The 23,202-nt window shown below is 39.3% G+C and overlaps 1 protein-coding gene across 1 annotated transcript in view; it reads left to right on the top strand.

Moving 5' to 3' along the window:
- LOC125782675 (uncharacterized) overlaps positions 1-23,202 on the top strand; it is a 33,520-nt gene that overhangs the window by 8,210 nt on the left and 2,108 nt on the right. Inside the window, exons 4-12 of the mRNA XM_049467431.1 lie at positions 3,817-4,014; positions 6,043-6,154; positions 6,250-6,357; positions 6,447-6,612; positions 7,558-7,720; positions 8,370-8,558; positions 9,442-9,616; positions 17,016-17,155; positions 18,881-19,185. Of these exons, the coding sequence (XP_049323388.1) occupies positions 3,817-4,014; positions 6,043-6,154; positions 6,250-6,357; positions 6,447-6,612; positions 7,558-7,720; positions 8,370-8,558; positions 9,442-9,616; positions 17,016-17,155; positions 18,881-19,185 (1,556 nt within the window). The remainder of the gene's footprint in view (positions 1-3,816; positions 4,015-6,042; positions 6,155-6,249; positions 6,358-6,446; positions 6,613-7,557; positions 7,721-8,369; positions 8,559-9,441; positions 9,617-17,015; positions 17,156-18,880; positions 19,186-23,202) is intronic.

Below are 23,202 nucleotides of genomic sequence, written 5' to 3'. Positions count from 1 at the left end.
TCCAGCGAACTACCCAGCGTGAGTTCAGAGACTGCTGTGTTTTGGTTTTTGTGGAATCGTGGCTGAACGACAACATTCCGGACAGCGCCATTCAGCTAGCCGGGCTAACCGCGTTCAGAGCGGATAGGAGCGCGGCTCTATCCGGGAAGACCCGCAGTGGAGGCGTGTGTGTTTACATCAACACGGAATGGTGTAACAACGCTGTGACTGTCGCCAAACACTGCTCTCCGCTGGTGGAGTTCCTGATAGTCAAGTGCAGACCTTTTTATTTAGTACGGGAGTTCTCCGCCGTGCTAATAGCTGCTGTCTACATTCCACCCAGCGCTAGCATTGGTGCTAATGCTAAAGAGGCTCTGTGGACGGACGAGCAGGTGTTGTGCCTGACTGCAGTGGACGTGAGGAACACTCTGCGCAGAGTCAACCCATGGAAAGCTGCAGGACCAGACAACATCTCCGGCAGAGTGCTCAGGGAGTGCGCAGACCAGCTGACAGATGTTCTCACGGACATCTTCAACATCTCCCTGTGCAGCGCCACTGTCCCAACGTGCCTCAAGTCCACCACCATCGTCCCCGTGCCGAAGAAGTCCACAGTGTCCTGCCTCAATGACTACCGTCCCGTTGCACTTACACCCATCATCATGAAGTGCTTCGAAAGGCTAGTCATGATGAACATCAAGACACAACTGCCCTCTTCACTGGACCCCCTGCAGTTTGCGTATCGTCCCAATCGCTGCACGGACGATGCCATCACCACCACCCTTCATCTCTCCCTCACCCACCTGGAGAAGAAGGACACTTACGTCAGAATGCTGTTTATAGACTTCAGTTCAGCATTCAACACCATCATCCCACAGAACCTCACCAGGAAGCTAAGCTCGCTCGGCCTCAACACCCCCCTCTGCAACTGGATCCTTGACTTTCTGACGGGGAGACCCCAGTCAGTCCGGTTCGGGGGCAGCACCTCCAGCTCCATCACACTGAACACTGGGGCCCCCCAGGGCAGTGTCCTGAGTCCTCTGCTGTTCACCCTGCTGACTCATGACTGTGCTGCAAAACACAGTTCTAACAGCTTTATCAAGTTCGCCGATGATACAACCGTGCTGGGTCTCATCACCAAAGGCGACGAGTCAGCATACAGAGAGGAGGTGCAGCGGCTGACAGACTGGTGTACAGTCAACAACCTTCACCTGAATGTGGACAAGACAAAGGAAATGGTTGTTGACTTCAGGAGAGCACAACACACCCACTCTACACTCAACATCGACGGGTCCTCTGTGGAGATTGTTAAGAGCACCAAGTTCCTTGGTGTCCACTTAGCAGATAACCTCACCTGGACCCTGAACACCAGCTCTACAGCCAAGAAAGCCCAGCAGCGTCTCTACTTCCTCCGGAAGCTGAGAAAGGCCCGTCTCCCTCCACCCATCCTCACACTCTTCTATAGAGGGACCATTGAGAGCATCCTGAGCAGCTGCATCACTGCCTGGTTTGGGACCTGCACCATCTCTGACCGCAAGACCCTCCAGCGTATTGTGAGGACAGCTGAGAGGATCATCGGCGTCTCTCTCCCCTCCATCACGGACATATACACCACCCGCAGCATCCGCAAAGCAACCAGCATTGTGAATGACCCCACCCGTCCTTCACACAAACTGTTCTCCCTCCTGCCTTCGGGAAGAAGGTACCACAGCATCCGGTCCAGCACGACCAGATTCTGCAACAGCTTCTACCCCCAAGCCATCAGACTCCTCAACTGCAGAGACTGAACTGATGGTTTTTCTGTACATGCACACACACTCTTACCCCACTTACCCCAGAAAATGGAACGCACTAAAAACCCTACTACCTCACTGGACTCTATTGCACACTGTGTAATAGAGTAATTACTACCTCACTGGTCTTTTTTGCACACTGCATAATTTGCACATTGTCTTGTTATTTATTATTCTTTGTCTGTGTTGTGTTGTATTGTCTGTCTGCACATTGTACTGTTGCACTTATTGTTTTGTCTACACTATGTTTATGTGCACCATGGTCCTTGGAGGAACATTGTTTCGTTTCACTGTGTACTCTGTATATAGCTGAAATGACAATAAAAACCACTTTGACTTTTGACTTTGACTTTTTACACAGAGAATTATAGTAGAAATGGTCATAAATACCCTTTATGATTCCTGAGACTAGAAAAGTATTTTTTTAGTCGATTAGTCGATTACTAATGATCATGTTGACTGCCCATTTCATTAGGTGAGCATCTACAGTAAAATACAGTAAAATAAAAGTACGGTACCACTTTAAAATAAGGCTCCTTTATAAAGAGTTTTACTATGTTTATTATAGTTAAATAAATAAAGTTAATGATTGATGGAAAAGACAAAGTAAGATTTAACAGGTTTAACAGCATAAACGAATGTGGAATCACTATTATCACTATTCGGTACACGACAGGCCACTGTTGTCCTTCCTATTCATCGGTTGTAACTGATTATTAATGGTTTATAACCTAATTAATAACCATTAACCATAAACTCCTTCATAAACTATTTATAAACACTTAATAAAGAAGCCTAATTTTTAAAGTGGTACCAAAAGTAGTACAAATGGTTATTTGAATAATAACATAAATAACCATTTTGCAAAAAAAAATGTTATTGTGTAAAGTATGTTTTATAAAAATGTTTAAAAAATAAGTTTTTATGGTTCTTTACAAATTTGTACAATTTGTACAATTGTAGCATCTTTGTTTTAGTATCTGTTTTAGAGTATCTAAAATGTTACAAGTTACATTTATAAATTTATATCATTATAATTTAATCCTTAAATGAAATAAATATTAAAAGTAATCATATATAGTCAGAGAAACACTAGTTATAACTTATTCTACAGAAAAAGAACCAAATGTAGCATCTTTGTTTTATTACCTGTTTTAGAGCATCTGAAATGTGGCCAAGTAACATTTCTCAATTTATTAACATTATAATTTAATCTAATTTAATGAAATAAATATACAAAGTTACCCTATATAGTCAGAGAAACACTAGTTATAACTAATGCTGCAGAAAAAGAACGAAATGTAGAGTCTTTGTTTTAGTGTCTGATTTAAAGTATCTTAAATGATGCTTAATAACATTTCTCAATTTATAACATTATAATTTAATCCAAAAATGAAATATATATTAAAAGTAAACCTATATAGTCATATTAACACTAGTTATAACTCATGCTACAGAAAAAGAACCAAATGTAGCTTCTTTGCTTTAGTATCTGTTTTAGAGTATCTACAATGTTGCTAAATTACATTTCTAAAGGTATAACATAATAATTTAATCCATAAATGAAATAAATATTAAAAGGATACATATATAGTCAGATTAACACTAGTTATAACTTATTCTACAGAAAAAGAACCAAATGTAGCATCTTTGTTTTATTACCTGTTTTAGAGCATCTGAAATGTGGCCAAGTAACATTTCTCAATTTATAATATTTAATTTAATCTAATTTAATGAAATAAATGTTCAAATAATCCTATATAGTCAAAGAAACACTACCTATATATATGCTACAGTAAAAAAAATTATATATTTTTGGATTAGGAAAAAAGTTAAGGGTGTTTTTCGACAGATGTTTTTATGATTTTTTTCACCGGTTCTGATTCTCTGTTCTGTACGTTGCTGACCCGTGGGTCGCTGAACTCTGAACAAAACAAAGAGTCTGTGTTTTCTTTGAACCCGGAGTCACGTGACCGCGGTGGGCGGTAGGTCGCGTGAGTGACGTCTGTCTCAGGTGCTGAAGCTCACGTTTGCTCCTCTTGCTCAGGTGTGCTCGTCTCCGGAGCGGTACGAGGGCTTCGACAGCTCTCTGGGTCTGTGTTTGTGTAAAACCCCGCCCGGTTCAGACCCGAGCCGGAGCGGGTGTGCAGGCTGGTGCCCCCGGGACCGAACCCAGGAACCACACCTGAGGCTGGTGTGCAGCTCTGCTACCCTTCAGCTGCTCTACACTGAGTCAGACAGACAGGTGCAGCTCACTCATCCTTCCTCACACTGTTATATTTCAGAGATTCAAACTCACAACCAGAAATAATATAATATACACTGAAATCATACCTTGTTTTTACACTCGTTGCCCTTTTCACTGACTAGCAGTAGTGACTAGCTTATCATATCATACCAAATAAACTCATTTTTCGCACTATGGTGCAGCGGATTGTAAGGTGCACTATCAATAAATGTCTATATTTTGTCTATTTTCATTCATAATGTGCACTGGATTACTAGACTCATTATGTGACACTAGTAAGAAACAGGGGTGTCGCCAAGTTTTCCTTCTAATTCAGCAAAGCGAAGGGTAAAGCTAAAATAAGTTACATAAACAAAACTGTAATTCCTAAAAAAGGAATGGATGATAATCTACACACATTTCTCTCCTGGAAATCTCTCCTGTTTATGTGTGTGAGTAAAGCACTTCTGTTTATTTACAGTAAACTAAGATTATCAGATTCCACTAAGGCTAGCCACGGTTAGCGGCTAATGCTGCCCGACAGCACTACACTGAGGAACTCTGAGTGTTCCGGTAAGCAAGGACGAAATTAGCTAGCGGTTTGTCCCACATAGCTTGTTTTAATAAGCTAAACATGCAGACTACTGTCCAAATACTCACGTCTGAACGGTGATTAGCGCTGTTAGCAAGTAATGCTGATGCTAATGCTGCTCCAGTAGTGCTAGCCAGGGTTAGGAGCAGGTTACAGACTGATAATACTCACCTCTGGACAACAAAAGAGCTCATGCCTAGCTCGTTTAGAGGCTAATGCTAATACTGCTTCAGTCTTGGTGTTGGAGAACTAAACTGAAACTCCTGTATAACTCTGTAACTCTTAATGCTCATTTGATTTTTACAGAATTTAAAAGATTTTAGGTGCTTCAAACCCAGTCTATGAGGTTCAGGTCCTAACCTAAAAGTCTTTACCCTACGATCCTCTCCATAGGTGTTGCATTGTTTTGTTGGCAAATCAATTAATTATTATTAACTTAAAATTTAAAAAAGGGCAGACATCTCAAACACATCCGTCAACAGTTGTTGAATATTAGTATACAGTTTTAATACATACATTTATCAGAGAAGTATAACTCTCATCTGAGTTCTTTAAGGGTTCTATAATGAAGTCAGATGTTCTACATAGAACCGCAACAACTTATAGAACACTTTTATTGTTTCCTAAAGTACAAAGTTCATGTTTTTTTAAAGAACCTTCCACAGTGTGTATATACAACTCTGGAAAAAACTAAGAGACCACTTCAGATTCTGAATCAGAGTCAAATTAACATTTTTGTTTTATTCTATAAACTATGGGCAACATTTCTCCCAAATTCCAAATAAAAATATTGTCATTCAGAACATGCATTTGCAGAAAATGAGAAATGGCTGAAATAACAAAAAGATGCCATAATTGATAAAGATTTAAGAGTTCAGAAATCAATATTTGGTGGAATAACCCTGGTATGTTTTTAACCACAGTTTTTATGCATCTTGGCATCATGTTCTCCTCCACCAGTCTTACACACTGCTTTTGGATAACGTTATGCTGCTTTACTCCTGGTGCAAAAATTCAAGCAGTTCAGCTTGTTTTGATGGCTTGTCATCATCCATCTTTTTTCAATTTGGTAAAATCAAAGAAACTCATATTTTTAAGTGCTTTCTTATTTTTTTCCAGAGCTGTATAGCACACATGTGGTTTCACCGTTATTTCCAAGAACTCCTTTTCATCCCCATGTTGAGCCCTTTTTTCTGTGTAAGTATATATGATACTGTATGTGCAGCATAGCATCATATGATCGCTCGCAAGGAACCAGTATTATCTACAGAGTCCTTGACTGAAAAGCAAGGTAAGAAACATAGTAAGGTTAGTTTCAGTGCTGCAGACAATGCCGATGATTAAAATGGGATATGGTGAGTGCTCCCAAGGCCCCATTTATCAGCTGAAAGCAAACAAGGCTTGTGTGTCAGTCTGACCTATTTGTCTTTGAGGGAGTCATGTTTTTTAAACAGGTGAGGGCGTCCGGAGGCGTGCTGCTGTCCGTCCTTAAGCGCTGGGACTGGAGGCTGGAGTGTGACGGGCGTCTCGGCTTCTCCAGGCCCGTCTACTCAGTTCAGACGGGGGGTGAGTGAACAGGGTCAAGGGTGGGATGTGCAGAGAATTTACAACCAGTTCTGGATCAACAACCTTCACACTGTTTGTTGTGTGTTGTGATCCAGAGGCTGGTTTCTACGGGTTCCTCCGAGCCGTCCCTCCTGAAGTACGGAAGCTGATACTGGAGAGCAGCCAAATCTCTCTAAGAACACACAGTGTGGTGGAGTTAAGAGGTTAGCCCACTTATCAGCCCGTCACATCAGTTTAGACCTGACTACACAGCCCTGATGAACGGTTTCATAGTTTCAAATTCCTTTACCAGGAAACAGTACCCACATGGATATGGATTCTGATTGGCCTGTTGGTTCAGCATCCAGAGGAGCCAGCAGTGGAGACTCTGTGGGCGTGATGAATCCGACAGCATGCTTACATCTGCAAGATATTCTACTGTTCACTGTGACTAAGCAGCACTATCCTCAGTATGATGTGTGAGTAAAATACTGTAAAAAATGCAAGGTTTCCTATGAGTCAAGGCTCAGTTCTCTCTCCACCTCACACACACACACACACAAAGCGAGCCCCCCCCCCTCCACCTCACACACACACACACACACAAGGCGAGCCCCCCCCTCTCTCCACCTCACACACAGACACACACACACAAAGCGAGCCCCCCCCTCTCCACCTCACACACACACACACACACAAGGCGAGCCCCCCCCCTCTCTCCACCTCACACACACACACACACTCACACACACACACACACACACACACACACACACGGCGAGCCCCCCCCTCTCTCCACCTCACACACACACACTCACATGGTGAGCCGCCCCTCTCTCTCCACCTCACACACACACACACACACACGGTGAGCCCCCCCCTCTCTCCACCTCACACACACACACTCACATGGTGAGCCGCCCCTCTCTCTCCACCTCACACACACACACACACACGGTGAGCCCCCCCCTCTCTCCACCTCACACACACACACACACTCACATAGTGAGCCCCCCCTCTCTCCACCTCACACACACACACACACACGGTGAGCCCCCCCTCTCTCCACCTCACACACACACACACACACAAAGCGAGCCCCCCTCTCTCTCCACTTCACACACACACACACACACACGGTGAGCCCCCCCTCTCTCCACCTCACACACACACACACACGGTGAGCCCCCCCCTCTCTCCACCTCACACACACACACACACTCACATAGTGAGCCCCCCCCTCTCTCCACCTCACACACACACACACACACGGTGAGCCCCCCCCTCTCTCCACCTCACACACACACACACACTCACATAGTGAGCCCCCCCTCTCTCCACCTCACACACACACACTCACACGGCGAGCACCCCCCTCTCTCCACCTCACACACACAATAAACTGTTTTTCCTGTTCTTCACAGGGAGAATCTTTTCAACACTAACACGGCCTTCGACTGGGGACCTTTCAGACTCTTAGCGCAGGAGCTAACGATGGCTCAGTCCACCCAATCCCTGTTCTCTGTTACTTTCAGTGAACCCGGGGTGTACGTCCTCAAACTGAGCAGCAATCCATACAAACACATGGTATCTATCATTCTCATTCCATTCTATTTAAACTCAATATGTGTTGTACAGGGGTTGGACAGTGAAACTGAAACACCTGTCATTTTAGTGTGGGATTTTAGGTTTCATGGCTAATTTGGAGCAGCCTGGTGGTCAATCTTCATTAATTGCACATTGCACCAGTAAGAGCAGAGTGTGAAGGTTCAATTAGCAGGGTAAGAGCACAGTTCTGCTCTAAATATTACAATGCACACAACATTATGGGTGACATACCAGAGTTCAAAAGAGGACAAATTGTTGGTGCACGTCTTGCTGGAGCATCTGTGACCAAGACAGCAAGTCTTTGTGATGCATCAAGAGCCAAGGTATCCAGGGTAATGTCAGCATACCACCAAGAAGAACCAACCACATCCAACAGGATTAACTGTGGATGCTGTAAGAGGAAGCTGTCTGAAAGGGATGTTCGGGTGCTAACCCGGATTGTATCCAAAAAACATAAAACCACGGCTGATCAAATCACGCAGAATTCAATGTCCACCTCAACTCTCCTGTCTCCACCAGAACTGTCCGTCACCACAATCAATTATTGTGCTCTAAAACCAGGTGTTTCAGTTTCATTGTCCATATACTCCAGTATGTATATTAAAACAGAATTCTCCTTCTCGTTCAGTATGTGAAGGTTCTGCCGGCTGGAGGAGAGTGCTACGATAATGGACCGTTCTTCCCCACTGATCCACACCATGTGACCCGCATGGGCATCGCTCGCCAGCGCCAGCTCTTACTGAGACCCGACTGGCTAGTGATCGGAGGACTTCTAGCAGGAGCTGTAGTCGTGCTCTGCTTGTGTATCGTACTACTGGTCAGTTTTAAACATTAAATGAGTTAAATGAGTTACAACATAATCACTTTAATGAGATCAGGTTAGTTTATTAGCCAGTTTTCTAATGTGCCAAAGCTGAAAAATAGCATATGTTTCTCGCTATAAATCCTTATACAGACAGGATTAGTTTCTCAAGGGGATACACTTTTACTCAGTGATAAAACTCCTGCATCCGGATTGCAATTAAAAAAACAGGAGGACCAGTGAGTTTTCAGGCTTTCTCAGTCACGTGACATGACAGTACAGTGACACTCCACTGAAGTACAGCGGTTTATAAATAAGGGTTTCTATAAGTTTCTCCAGCACTAAGGCTGGGTGCCGCAGCATTAGCGTTAGCTGCTAACAGCACTACGTTTGCTAGCTCTTTTGCCGATCAGAGCCGAGTATATTGGACTGTTGTCTGAGATCTTACAGTGTTAAAACAAGCTACATGGGATGAACCGCTAACTGATAGCGCCCTGGGTTACCTGAACACTCAGGGTTCCTCAGTCTAGCACTATCGGGTGGCATTTACTAGCACTGCTAACCAATAATAAACAGTTTTTAGGGGAGAAACATGTGTAGATTAATTATCAGCGCTTGTTTTACTTTAAAAGAAAAGGCTTTTTTAAGAATTACAGATTTGGAGTGGTGAATTAGAAGGAAAACATGGCGACACCCCTATTCCTTACTAGTGTCGCATAATGCGCCTTATAATCCGGTGCGTCTTATATAAGAAAATAGACCAGAAAATAGACGTTTATTGATAGTGCACCTCATAATCTGTTTTCTTATCTTGCTTTTTTCTTTTTTGGGATCCTATCACAGTGCTAAATGTCTTTAAAAATGATCAGAAACCGCTGATAACTGTTTCCACACACAGATCCTCTTTAAAGAATACGGCTGGCCAGAGAAACTCCCCACCCAGGCCAGATACCGAACTCTGCAGCTCAACTACAACATGGACGACTACTCATCGAAGGGATCCCGAGTTGTGGCTCTGAAAAAGACTCACCGAAACCTGCAGATGGGGATGACGGAGGACCCAATGCAGAGAGGTATGATTACAAACACCCTGTTCTGGATGATAGAAGTTACATACGATACAGTATTTACAAAAGTGGAATAGTTTACAAACAACAGCTTAAAGACAAAGTTCATTATCAATTAAGTCTTACATTTAATGTTTACTATACAGCTCTGGAAAATAAGAGATCCCTTAAAAAAATTATGAGTTTCTTTTTATGAAAAGATTAAACATCTCTAGAATATAATCATTATAATATTAGATCACAAACCATCAAACCAAACTGAACTGCTTGATTTTTTGCACCAGGAGTAAAGCAGCATAAAGTTATCCAAAAGCAGTGTGTAAGACTGGTGGAGGAGAACATGATACTGATTTCTGAACTTGTTTTCTTTGCATTGTTTGAGGTCTGAAAGCTCTGCATCTTTTTTTGTTATTTCAGTCATTTCTATGCATTTCAGTAATTTTCTGCAAATAAATGCTCTAAATGACAATATTTGTATGTGGAATTTGGGAGAAAATGTTGTTTTACTCAAACATAAACCTATAAATAGCAAAATCAGAGAAACTGATTCAGAAAGTGAAATGGTATTTATGAAAAACAATATTACTGCATGTTGTTGAGATGTATCGTAGCATTTAAACTATTTAAAACAGGTTATAGCCTATATTTAACTCATAGATTATGTATTATGTATGTACATACATTACCATTCAAACGTTTGGACACACTTTAGATTAAGTGTTTTTTTTTTCATTGTTTAAAAAAACACCTACATTATAGATTAATAATGTCTTCCAAACTAAGTAGAAAAACATATGGAATATATTTGTTAAACAAAAAAGTATTAAACAAAGCAGAATAAATGTTTTATTAGTACGTCTTGCTTAGATGATCAGTTTTACACAGTCAGTTTTATGAGTCACCTGTAATTCAGGCTTTCAGTTAACAGCTGTGCTTAACTCATCAAGAGTTAATTACTTGAATTTCTTGTCTTTTAATGTGTAGAGTTGGTATACAGTGAATAGCCCTATTTGAGTTCTAATGTTATAATCCATATTATAAGAAGCAAGAACTACTTAACTAATAGTAAATATTATGATGAAACTGGCTCTCATCAGGACCACCCAATGAAAGATCTGAACCAACTAAATAAAAAGGTCAGGCTGTGTTTAGATAGGAAAGCACACTCCCTACGTCATCACATCCTATAGAAAACACGGCTTCTCTCGTGTATAATGTTTTGTTGAGCTGCAGCACACGTTTCTCATGTCCGAGTCAAGGTCAACTCAAGGTTTATTTGTCATTCTGCTGAGTTTCCTCGTGGTTTCAGTGGAAAATGTTTTAGTTCAGGTGGATAAGCCCTGCCCATCAAGTGTGGCTTTTTTTATGAGAAAGCCAATCAAAAGAGGAGGTGGGTAAAATTGAAACAGGGTGGTCACCAGGGTGATTTCTCACGTTTTTGGTGCTGATTTCTATTGATCATTTTCCATCCTGTCTTTTTTCTTGGAATCAAAATGCATGCTGCCTGTACTGCCATGCTTTTAGTGCTGGCACTATGTGTACAACTATAACAATAACATTACCATATTACTATAATACCAGACTGTGGTTCTTTAGTTTCTTCAGTGATCAGAACCAGAACACTCAGGGTTCCTCAGTCTAATGCTATCGGGTGGCATTTATTAGCACTGCTAACCCTTAATAAATATAAATAATGTATATAAATGTATATAAGAGCTGCTGTATGAGGCCAGTTTTATGGCCTTAAACAGATATTTTAATCAGAGAATTTAAAAATCTTCAGAATATTGTGGATGTTAGCACACAGATGCAGAACTAAACTAATCCCTGTCTGGGAAACTGGCTTATGTTTGTCAGTTCCCACTTTTAAATCATGTATATGATTTGGGACAACCTAAATCAGGATTATAGAGATAGGGGACAGTTGTGGATAGGAATGCGGTTTAAAATAAATAAATTAAAAGTCTTTTTTTTTATTGTATCCAGATTTTTTTTAGATTTTTGCAAATTGGATACAATTTGGGGTCCAAGAAGAGGGTTAGTTGCTGACGCCAACCTTGATACCACAGCAACCCCTGCACATACATTTGTGATGTCAAGACATGCAAATCCGATTTGATCACTTGCACTACATTTTTTTTGCTGCCATGATGTGCAGATATGTCTGGTTCAACTCTGCCTTTTGTTTTTTTTCCTTCTTTGACAAAAAAGACCACACTTTTCCCCCTTAATCTCTCTATTGCTCTAGCAGTCCATTTCTAATACAAAACCAAACAAACAGAGAACAGAGTCCACTTTAGACTCTCCTAAAGAAAAAAAAAAACACCTTGCATGGGTGACACAATATATGATGATAGTATGTGCAAATATGTATATTAAAGGTTTGTGTACATTTAGGAATTATAGTTTTGTTTATTTAGCTTTGATTAGCTTTTAATTTATTTTATTTTTCCGCTCCGCCTTAAATACTGCAGCCTTTGCCATCTATTGCACCATTTAAGGTGGAACAGGAAAGTTAGCTAGCTACTGAGTCAAACTACTAGTGATCTTTTTTATGGTTATTATGAAGAATTCGGCCATAAAACATTGAAACTACACAAATACATTCTGGTAATATAGAGCTAATCATCACTTTTAACAAGGAGTACTGAATACTTGTGGGTTTCTATGGTTTTTCGCGTGTTCTGCGTGATCTTACCAGTGATTCTCATTCCCTTCAGATTTAATGTGTGCATCTAAAAAATCTCCACCCTCCACCCACTTCCCCTACCCTACCCCTCCAGCCTAACAAGAATCAATACACTAATACCCCTTGGTGTGCACACGCAAAACAGAGGGGAAGGGGAAAGTGGTAGGGTAAAATGGGATTGGGCCTTAGTCTCCTTTTCCCCCTCCTTTTCTCCTCTTTTGCTAAATGTACATTAGTATTTATAAGTTGCTTTGGAAAAAAAGCATCTACTAAATGTAATGTAATGTAATAATAATAATAACCAGGCTTAACTATTCTACTCTACGTAAAGCCAAGACCCAAGAGTCCCTTCCTAAGCTTTTTGCTGCTGCACAGCCTACTCTGTTTTTTGGAATAAACTCTGCGAGGGTTAATATCAACTCATTTTAAGTGTACTACATGTGTGTGACCAATCAAATACACTCTATTTCAGAATTAAAGTATTTTCTTTCTGGGAGTTTTTTGGCCTTTTAAGTTAAAATACTAAAATCCCACCTAGAGTAAAATACAGCTCTCAGCTGCTAGAGTTAATTTTACCATAAACTCCTTCACAGTGTTAACAAATCATACAACAATTTGTGTTATTAAACTAATATTAGTAAAAAAAAAAAATTAAACCCTGGATCATTAAGGAGTAAAAATGACAACAGAAAAAAAGTATCATTACTGACTTCAATAACAAATTTCCTACTCAACAAGTATCCACTAGTGTATATTTTTTCATTGCATGGCAACTTCAATCCTGCATTAGAGTTCTCAGTTCATTACCAGCACTATGTCTCAATTAACAGTGCAGAAGATAGTAGCTTCTACACAGTAAAAGAAATCAACATTCTAAAAAGCCCCCCAAAAAATGTACAAATAAATAGTAAAGAATTTATAAAATATAAAATTAAGAAAAAGATAATAATAGTAAAAGTAAAATAAAATGACAAGAAATTATAAGAATTGATTAAATGAATAACAGTAAGAACATTGGAATCAAATTAAAACATAACTAGATAAATAAATAAATACAAATAAATAAAACAATTGGCATCCATTGACGCATTGAAAAACAAAAAAAACAAGGACACTACAGATTATTTAACATCAAAATACTAGCCAGATATTAGCCTTATTGAATTATCTGTCCCTTTGCAACAATGTGTTTTGATTGGACAGTAAATTTAGAATATTATCTAAGCTGTTTGGCGAGGCCCCTAGACTGTGATGGCGGGCACATTGTCATAGAGGGCACAGTGTTTATGGATACTGTAGGGCATCGCATCTCATTTTCCTCTGTGTGTTTTTCTCTCTCACTTCATCACAAGGGCACAGTGTGTTTTAAAATGGGAAGGACCTTTAAAAGAGCATTTTCTGTTTTGTTTTTCTATCAGAAACATTAAGCTCATCCCATTATAAGAACCCTTATAAATAACAACATCACGTTTCTTTTCTTCACTGATAGGGCTTTCCTCTATTAGCAAAAAAATGAAAAATACATTGTCACACATGTAGACACGCACTTTACACCACAAAATAGCATTATATCCTGTAGTGGGCCACTTCTCTATTCACTTTGTTAAAACTCTATACCCATCACCAAGAGCCAGAAGCCTGGAAGTCTCTTTCTAAGCTTTTTGTCTGCTGTTGTCACATTAATATACTGCAGAATATCCAGTCACAAACTCAGCATTGATTTTTCTGTCTCAGTGCAGACAGTTGCCTATTCCACTGAACTCTCAAAGACACAAGTTAAAAATACAATACTAATAAAAAACTGAAATCTCTACACATCACTGCATCCCATTTAATCCACTGGAGGAGCACTTCTTCAATAAAGCAGCAGCTAACCAGCCATCTCTTCATGATTTTTCACTTGTAGAAGATCACTACACAGCACTATATCTGCTTATTTATATTAGAAAGGGCATTATTTGGGTGACTGTCAAGTAGGGGCTCAATAGAGGCATTGGAAGGGCATTCAACGAAAAAGGTGCCTTTTTGATGAGCTATCTTACATCTATTTTTAATTGGGGTTATTTAATATGACTATTAGTGCTTAGTCTTAATTCGTGGGGCCTCACACTAGGAATGGTTTATTTGAATTGTGCTGGAGCACAGTTCTGCCCCCTTCCCACTCCTCCGCTGGCCTGCACTCACACTGCGTTTAAACAATCCGTGCCCGAGCACACTTACCTAATTACTCACTGCTCAGGGGGATTGCCGGTGTTGTGCCGAATTCAGCACCCCCGCCATGCAAAGCACCCTCTCTCGGGAGCACATCTTCTTGATAAAAGCAGAGATAATCTGCTTTAACTTACTTAGAAACATGTGTCAAAAGTAACAGTTATCTTAGTCATAGTTATATACACAGTTATAGCTACACAGTGCAATGCTTTTCCTGATGGTGGTGCTGAATTCGGCACAACACCGCAATGCTTATTTACAAGAAAGCCGCATTGCTAACGTCATTTTGTTCCGTGCTCGGGCACTGATCGCACTCACACTAGAACTCATAAATAATGTGAGTTCCAGATAAAACATGAACATTTAAAGCATGTTGTATTTGAAGCATTTATAAGACATATAAGAATGTATCGACTGCAGAAAAGTGTAGACAGCACAGAGGGCACTTCACAATGGCATCGTTTTCTATTGGAAGGGCATCCAAAGAAGGGCACTTATTAAAGACACATAATCAAATGTTCAGCCACATCATGGTAATTTATTGCGAGAAGGGTCAAGCTAGCGGGCACTCGATTATTTTTCCTCTATGTGAAGGACAGACAGTATGGTAATTCATCTAGTTTTTACAAATTTAGAATACACTATAGAGACACTTTTTAACTAGGGGCCAGTTGTCCCCCTGCCCTCTAACCCCAGCATAATTTCAGACTATGTGTATTTATATATGTATATATTATACACCATGTAGACATGTCATAATACACAATAATTAGGTTATTTTTGCTGACTTTCTTAATGCAAAGTGTGTTCTTTTTGGAGGAACATCGACAATATTTTAGTTAGTAAGACTCTCCTGTTCTTCTGTTTTTCTTAGCAAGATGAGCTCATTACAGACATCTTAAGTTGCAAAAATCCCCAATCCCCTGCCTGAAAAAAAACTAAACTCGTATACACCAAAAGAAACAATAAAATCACTTTTTTAAACTTTACAGCGGGCAAGACTTTTAGTGTTTTTTACTTTTACCAGACGTGGATATACTTTAGAGTAGTGAGAGGGAGACTCCCGCAACTTCCGGGAGACTTGAGACCTCTGCCATTAACTTGATTGAGCTGAGGTTTTGGCTTTGTTTTAATGTTTAGTCAATTTGTAATAAAAAGTGTTCCAAATGCAATGTCTGATCATATTAATAAATAAAAAAGTTCATTGCTATCTGTAGTTCTGCCCCCTCATTACTTGTTCTCAGGTGTTTCCTGTTTCTTCCGTTTGTGTGTATATATAGTCCTTTTGTTTCTGTGTTCTCTTGCGCTTATCATGTCAGTCAGGTTGTTTCTGTGTTTCTTTGTATCCATTCTTAGGTATGACATTCACATTACTAGGCTGAAGAGACTCAAATCTGATTTTTTGAACGGTCAAATCTGAAATCATGTGTCTTTGTTATGCTTTTACGCATTAGCATTAGCGCTACGTGCTTCTCTTCTCTCATACCCACACTGCATCTCTTGGTGCAGCTGTGCAGCTATAGCTGCAAAAAAAAAAAAAACAGCAAAAGCAAACTGCCTGTCCTTTTTTCACCTCCTGGACCTGAGCATGAACTTCAGAGCAGCTGTTTACTCTCCACTCCAGCAAAAGATGCTCCACATATGAGCTGCTAACTCATCCATCTCCCTTTATAAAGCTACGAGTCTCTCCTCTCTCTAATATGAGGGTTTTTGTTGATGGTGAAGAAGGAGGCGTTTATACAGGTATCAATGTGCAGCATGTGAGACGATTCAGGAACAGATTCGTTCACATTACACACAGATACAGATCACTTACATTTACAGTGAATGTGAACCGTCAAGATAGACAAATCTGATCTGAGCAAAAAATTGGATTTGAGCAACGTGGCTTGTAATGTGAACGCAGTCTTAAATTACTCGCATTTATTACAATTACAATTAGGATTTTCAGTAATGTTTCATATCTTAAAGGAGAACTCTGGTGTAAAATGTACTTTTATTGTAGTAAAACATGATAAAAAGTTCTTCTTTGATGAATAGCTCACCTCCGTTCTCCCACAGAGTTCAGAGATCCAGAAATTTTAACAGTTTGTCCAGTTTACCCTGAAGATAAATCACTTTTTACACTGTTATCCAGCTCGAAGTAGCTCCACACCTTATTTCTAGAATCCGGTGTTTGGACACACTGCTGTTTTTTATTTTTAAAATGTACTCTGAACAAGCTCTACAAATTGCCAAAAACACATTTATTCATTATTATGCAAAATATTATTAGCTAAGGGTTCAATAAAAGGGCTCTTTTATTGGGTGCCATTGCACTATTATGCTATGATATTATCATTATTTCGTGGCTGAGTCATAAGTCTATCCTTTTTCATGAAGCTGTACTATTTCTCATCATCACTTACAGTCATACTTACTGTGTTACTGTATTAGCTGCCTTTTTTTTTGCAATTTCTTTCCTTAGTTAAAGCCTGTCTGACTGTGTCCTCTTACTGCCCACAGCTGTGGCTCTCATGTCAGATGAATTCTGGGATTATGAGGAGCAGGTGGACCTGGAGGCCTTCAGTTCCAGCACTTTCTACGACATCCTGCTGAAGCACAGCGTCTCGGTCACGTCTCGACTCTGGCAGCTGAGAGGAGAGGTCAGCTTCTCACAGGAACTCCCCTCCTTTCATCTTCCTCAGCTTTCACTTCTCCCCCTACTAAAGTTTAAATGCATCATCCCATATTAGATGTCCTGCTATCGGAGATCCCTTCATTTAAAGTTTCGCCAACAATTAACACTTTCTCCTGTTTCAGCGTGCACTAAATGGTGATTTATGGGTGGAGTAGTGAAGCCACCGATTGCTGTTACTCCCCTCCAGCCAGATGTAGGGATTAGTATTAGTTGTAAGATGAGGAATGAGATGGTGTTCTTTTCTCACGTTATCCTGCTTAAAAAAAAAAACAGGAACAATTACAGATATTAATCCAACTCAGAAAAAAATAAGAGAGCACTCAAGTTACTGAATCAGTCCTGATTTAGCTATTTATAGGTATATGTTGGTGTAGGTAACAAACATTGTTGATTTTGTTGTTCTATAAACTACAGACATCATTTTTTTTCCCAAATTCCAAATACAAATTAAAATATTGTCATTTAGAGCATTTATTTGCAGAAAATGAGAAATGGATAAAAAAAAATATTCAGAGCTTTCAGACCTCAAATCAATATTTGGTGGAATAACCCTGTTGGCTTTTAATCACAGTTTTTAATCATGCATCTTGGCATCATGTTCTTCTCCTCCACCAGTCTTACACACTGCTTTTGGATAACTTTATGCTGCTTTACTCCTGGTGCAAAAATTCAAGCAGTTCAGCTTGGTTTGTTGTGATCATCCATTGTCACTGAAAAAAAATGATTAGTAAAATTTACTTTTAAAAAGTTTCATAACTTTCTGCATTTGCTTTTTTTAAGTAAATTTAATTTTATGTAAATTTAAGTACCTTCAACTCTGTTTCAAGACTTAAATGTTACACAGAGTAAATAAGTGAACTGAACTTCAGTCAATCCTTTCTTTTAGTAAACTTTACTTCATTTCTGCATACAATATTACCTAATTACAATTACTTAATTACTTATACAATATTGTTATATACAATTTTAGTTAAAACACACAATCAGATATTTACATACTGTCTCAACACATGGATGGCATGTTATACATTCTTTTTAGTATACTAAACTATACTGATTCAGCAGAAATAAATTAAGTAAAGGTTACTAAAAGAAAGTATTGACTGAAGTTCAGTTCACTTATTTACTCTGTGTAATATTTAAGGCTAAAGTTAAAGTTACTTAAATTTATCTGAAATTAAATGTACTTAAAAAAAGATAATGCAGAAAGTTGCAAAACTTTTTTTTAAGTACATTTTACTCATCATTTTTTCTCATCAGTCTTCTCTTGATTAAATTCCAGAGGTTTTCAATTTGGTAAAATCAAAGAAAACGCAACATTTTTAAGTGGTCTCTTATTTTTTTTCCAGAGCTGTATATATATATATATATATATACACAATTTGGTAATAATTGTGAAAAACATGCTCTAAAATAATTGCAAAGGTTTTTGATGGAGATTTATCACAACAGAGAACTGGTTAAGGTGTCTGAATACATTTGCATTTGTGCACTAGCGCATATTACGCACTAATTATATGAAACTAATTACAGATATTACGCATGTGGAATGACACATGTGAATAAAGTTAATTTGTTCCACATAAAGCACACTGCCTTATAAGGTGTACTGACCATTTATGGGAAAATTTAAGTTATTGATATGATCTTTATGCAGCGTAGTTTTGTTAATAAATTGAATTTGTTCCAGGTAAAGCAGCTGTACCAGGGAGTGCTGGGGAAGGTGCGAGGGCTCCAGCTGGGCTGGGGGGCAGCAGTCGGGGGTAAGTTGGAGGCTCTGGAGAGGCAGGTGGAGAAGGAGATGGTGCGGAGGAAAGCTCTGGGATCTCAGTTTGCTCAGCTGCTGGAGAGTCAGTTACAGATCCTGAGAGCTGAGTTAAAGCCTCAGCACATCCTGCACAAGACATTCAGCTCCGGCCTCAGAGAAAACCTCCGACTGCTCACACTGCTGACTGATAACCAGGCCTCGCTGTGGGACAAACACATCGAGAGAAGGTACGGCTGAAGACTTTTATTCTAGAAAAATTAATTGATTAAAAACTATTATCTTAATTGGTTCTTAATAAGGCTTGGAAAAACTGAATTTTAGGTAATAGGGAGAATAGGGAATACACTGTTGACTTTGTGTTTGCAGACATCCCAATTTGCAAAAGTTGATTGATTTCAGGGAGGTTACCCCCACCACCTAACCCCCCCCCCCAAAAAAAAAAAAACACACACACCAAAGGATAACAAAACTTTACTTTTATATTAATTAATTTTACTTTTTTTTTTTTAATTAAATTTAGAGTATTCAGAGGTGAAATGAGTTTTATCTTTTTTCTTTTTGGAAGGCCCGGCCTCTGCTTTCATTTTTTTTTTGGGGGGGGACTTTATTTGACAAAAATTGATCTGCTTTCTCTCACTCTCTGAACAAATCCCATCTGGGAGGGGGGAAAAACACTGCCCGCCCACACTAAAAACTGATTGGCTGTCTCACAGACTCTTTGCAGAGAACAGGCCAATCAGAACCCTCTCTGTTTTCTCTCTCTCCTTCCCACACGCGATTAGAGAATAAAAGTCTGTGGCCTGTGTGGCGTTTGGGGCACTCGTTCTGAATTCTGGGAGATTATTTGTGACTCGCGGGCATCAGGGAGCCGCTACCGAAATGCGGGAGACTCCCGCAGCTTCAGGGAGACTTGGTTTGTCTGTGTTTGGGACGTTGCTGTTAGTAAAAGCTCTCCAAGTTTAAATAACTGAAGAGTCAGGAAAGAAGAAAGACTGATCATTAATGCAGAAATGATTTTTCCCTTTAATCCGTTTTTCTTAGATTTATTTGTGCCATCCTGACCACTGACCAGAAACAATAATCTAACACACTGATAGCTTGGAGATGGCAAAATGAGGCAAAAGAGATGATGATATGTATTATAGAGTCATAGAGACATCTAATATAAGTGTGTGTATGGTAGGAGTAGATGACATGGCCCTAAAATAATACCACGATATTTCATGTTTTTTTTTTTTCGCAATAACAATTCTTGGCGATATGACAAAACTCTGAAATAAAAAAAATGCAACAAAATAAAAATGTAATTTTATTATTGCATATGATATGAATACATTACATTACATTTGGCAGACGCTTTTGTCCAAAGCGACTTACAATAGTCAAGTACAACAATAATAGAAGTTAAAGGTAAAACATTGTTTAGACAGGGCTTAAAGGAGGTCGAAGGGGAATAATAGGATAGAGGAGTGAAGGAGGGGAAGAAGGAAATGAGGTTAGAAGTAGTTAGTGTGTTAGAGGTGTTAGGAGAGTAAGTGCTCTTTGAAGAGCTCAGTCTTCAGGAGTTTATTAAAGATAGCGAGAGATTCTCCTGATCTGGTAGTAGAAGGTAGTTAGTTAGAGGTGTTAGGAGAGTAAGTGCTCTTTGAAGAGCTCAGTCTTCAGGAGTTTATTAAAGATAGCGAGAGATTCTCCTGATCTGGTAGTAGAAGGTATTTAGTTAGAGGTGTTAGGAGAGTAAGTGCTCTTTGAAGAGCTCAGTCTTCAGGAGTTTATTAAAGATAGCGAGAGATTCTCCTGATCTGGTAGTAGAAGGTAGTTAGTTAGAGGTGTTAGGAGAGTAAGTGCTCTTTGAAGAGCTCTGTCTTCAGGAGTTTATTAAAGATAGTGAGAGATTCTCCTGATCTGGTAGTAGAAGGTATTTAGTTAGAGGTGTTAGGAGAGTAAGTGCTCTTTGAAGAGCTCTGTCTTCAGGAGTTTATTAAAGATAGTGAGAGATTCTCCTGATCTGGTAGTAGAAGGTAGTTAGTTAGCGGTGTTAGGAGAGTAAGTGCTCTTTGAAGAGCTCTGTCTTCAGGAGTTTATTAAAGATAGTGAGAGATTCTCCTGATCTGGTAGTAGAAGGTAGTTTGTTCCACCATTGGGGAACTCTGTATGAGAACAGTCTGGATTGCTTTGTGTGAGTGTTTGGCAAAGGGAGGCGACGTTCATTGGAGGAGCGCAGCGGCCGGGAGGTAGCGAAAGCATACACCTAACTGAGATATTAAAAATACAGGAATTTTATCAGATTTGTAGCAGAAGTCAATGATCCAGAATGTCATGATACTATTATTAATAATGCACTTCAAATATCTCCATATATCCAGGATTACAGTAAAATAAATGATACTGGACAGATATAAGCTGTCTCTAGTAGATATATAAAAAGAAATGAGAGCAGTGTGAATTTTTCTTTTGATAAAACAGTAGAAAAGTTGTACCCTAATGTGATAATTAATAACAATAATTACTTGTATAGCACATGTTCCTTTAAATTGACTTTAAAATCATTAGTGGTAGGCCGTCTAAAAGAGAAATTCTTCCCACAAGAGGGATTTCTGTATTGGGAAAACCAACTGACATGATAATTTAAGGTGTCATGGTTCTACTGTATTTAGAAACATTGTGCTTTCTAGGGAACTTTTTAAGTGTAGAGGTTCTCTAGGAAAAAAAAACATGCGTATCTCTAGATACTTCATTGTGATTTGATGTAGATTCGGTTTATTCTGCAGCTGAAGGCTTGAGATGAGCAGTTTATATGAGAAAATGAAATATAGAATTTAAAAGAGGTGGAATAAATGAGAATGTTTTCTGTGATCAGTGGACCTGTAACTCTAACAGGGTGAGTCAGCTCAAATGAGAATACCTTCTGAAAAGCTTTTGGATGAGTGAAGTTATGAATGGAGTTCAGTCTGACTTTGCCATCACAGAATAACTCTATGAAAGTTTCCTGCGTCCGGGTCATTGGGTTGACATTGTGTTGCAACTCAGTGGGGGGTCTTTATCGGTAGTTTGATCAATAGTAATGCTCTTATCTTTGTTTTGGCTTTGCTCACCTTCAAAGGTCTGAAAACAGCAGGAGGAAAAAGTGCTGGTTACATGGTTTGACTCATTTCTTATCTTAGTAAATGAACCCCACTGTTTCTCTAGTCTCTGCACAAAAAAATCATTAAGATCTTTCCAGAAATTACCTTACATTTTTGGTACATCACACATACAAGAAGTATACATTTTTCTACTGGCTCATAGTATTAAAGATTTGTATAACTGGTTTGCCACCCAATCGCAAACCTTACTCACCATCAGTGTGTAGTTTTGCCCACCAAGGCTTTCTCTCCTTAATATGTATTTTTTTGTCCTAATTTTATTAGACATTCAGTTTTTCTAACTATTGCATATTCAGAGAAGGAGCCCTGTTTTTATCTAGGCCTGTTAATTTAACACTGAATTACTTCATTGCAGTTCTGAGCCACTGTAAAGTTACACTTTACTGTAAAGTTACACTTAACATGCATGAAACATCAGGCCTGTGAGGTTGTTTGAACTATAATGAACGATAATGAAAGAGAAAAAGTTTCTCTGGTGAGCTTTTGTTTACATACCTCCCCTGTCTCTCTCTCGCTGTCGAACTTGGCGTGATTTTAGTTTCCAGCTGTTCTCGTTTTTTCCGCCATTCTTGAGCTCTGTATCTCCTTGTAAGTGTATGTATTTTTTCCCGGCCATGTCCCAATTCACTAGCCGGGACAGCAGTAATGTCTTGGACTGTGACCCTGACAACATTGGTTTGATCCCTTGTGAGGAGCGGTGTGTTTATTTATTTATTTTATTATTTTTTTTTTCTTTCTTCTTAAGTTCACCTGCTTTGAGATCAACTGTTCTGCAATTGGGTTCAACAACCCTCTGGGCTGGAGAGCTACTAGTCTGTAAAACTCCATCCCATTACACTTCATTTTTCAGAACAAATTTTATCTTTTGTGGCCACATAATGGCTTGGACCCCTGCTTTAGAACATAAGAGCACAATAATTAGCTCTTATGGGCTACAATACTGTGACGAACAGTCACAGACGCCTGTAAAATATTTAGCATGCTAGATATCTGACCCAGTCGGCGACTGGGACTCAGGAGCAGATTCTACATACAGACAAAGTTATCACGAAGAGAGAGAGAACCACAGGTCAAATTGAGTTGTATTTATTATTTTTA

Source organism: Astyanax mexicanus, chromosome 18 (genome assembly GCF_023375975.1).
Source record: "Astyanax mexicanus isolate ESR-SI-001 chromosome 18, AstMex3_surface, whole genome shotgun sequence".
NCBI lineage: Eukaryota > Metazoa > Chordata > Actinopteri > Characiformes > Acestrorhamphidae > Astyanax > Astyanax mexicanus.
This window is presented reverse-complemented; position numbering and strand designations above follow the sequence as displayed.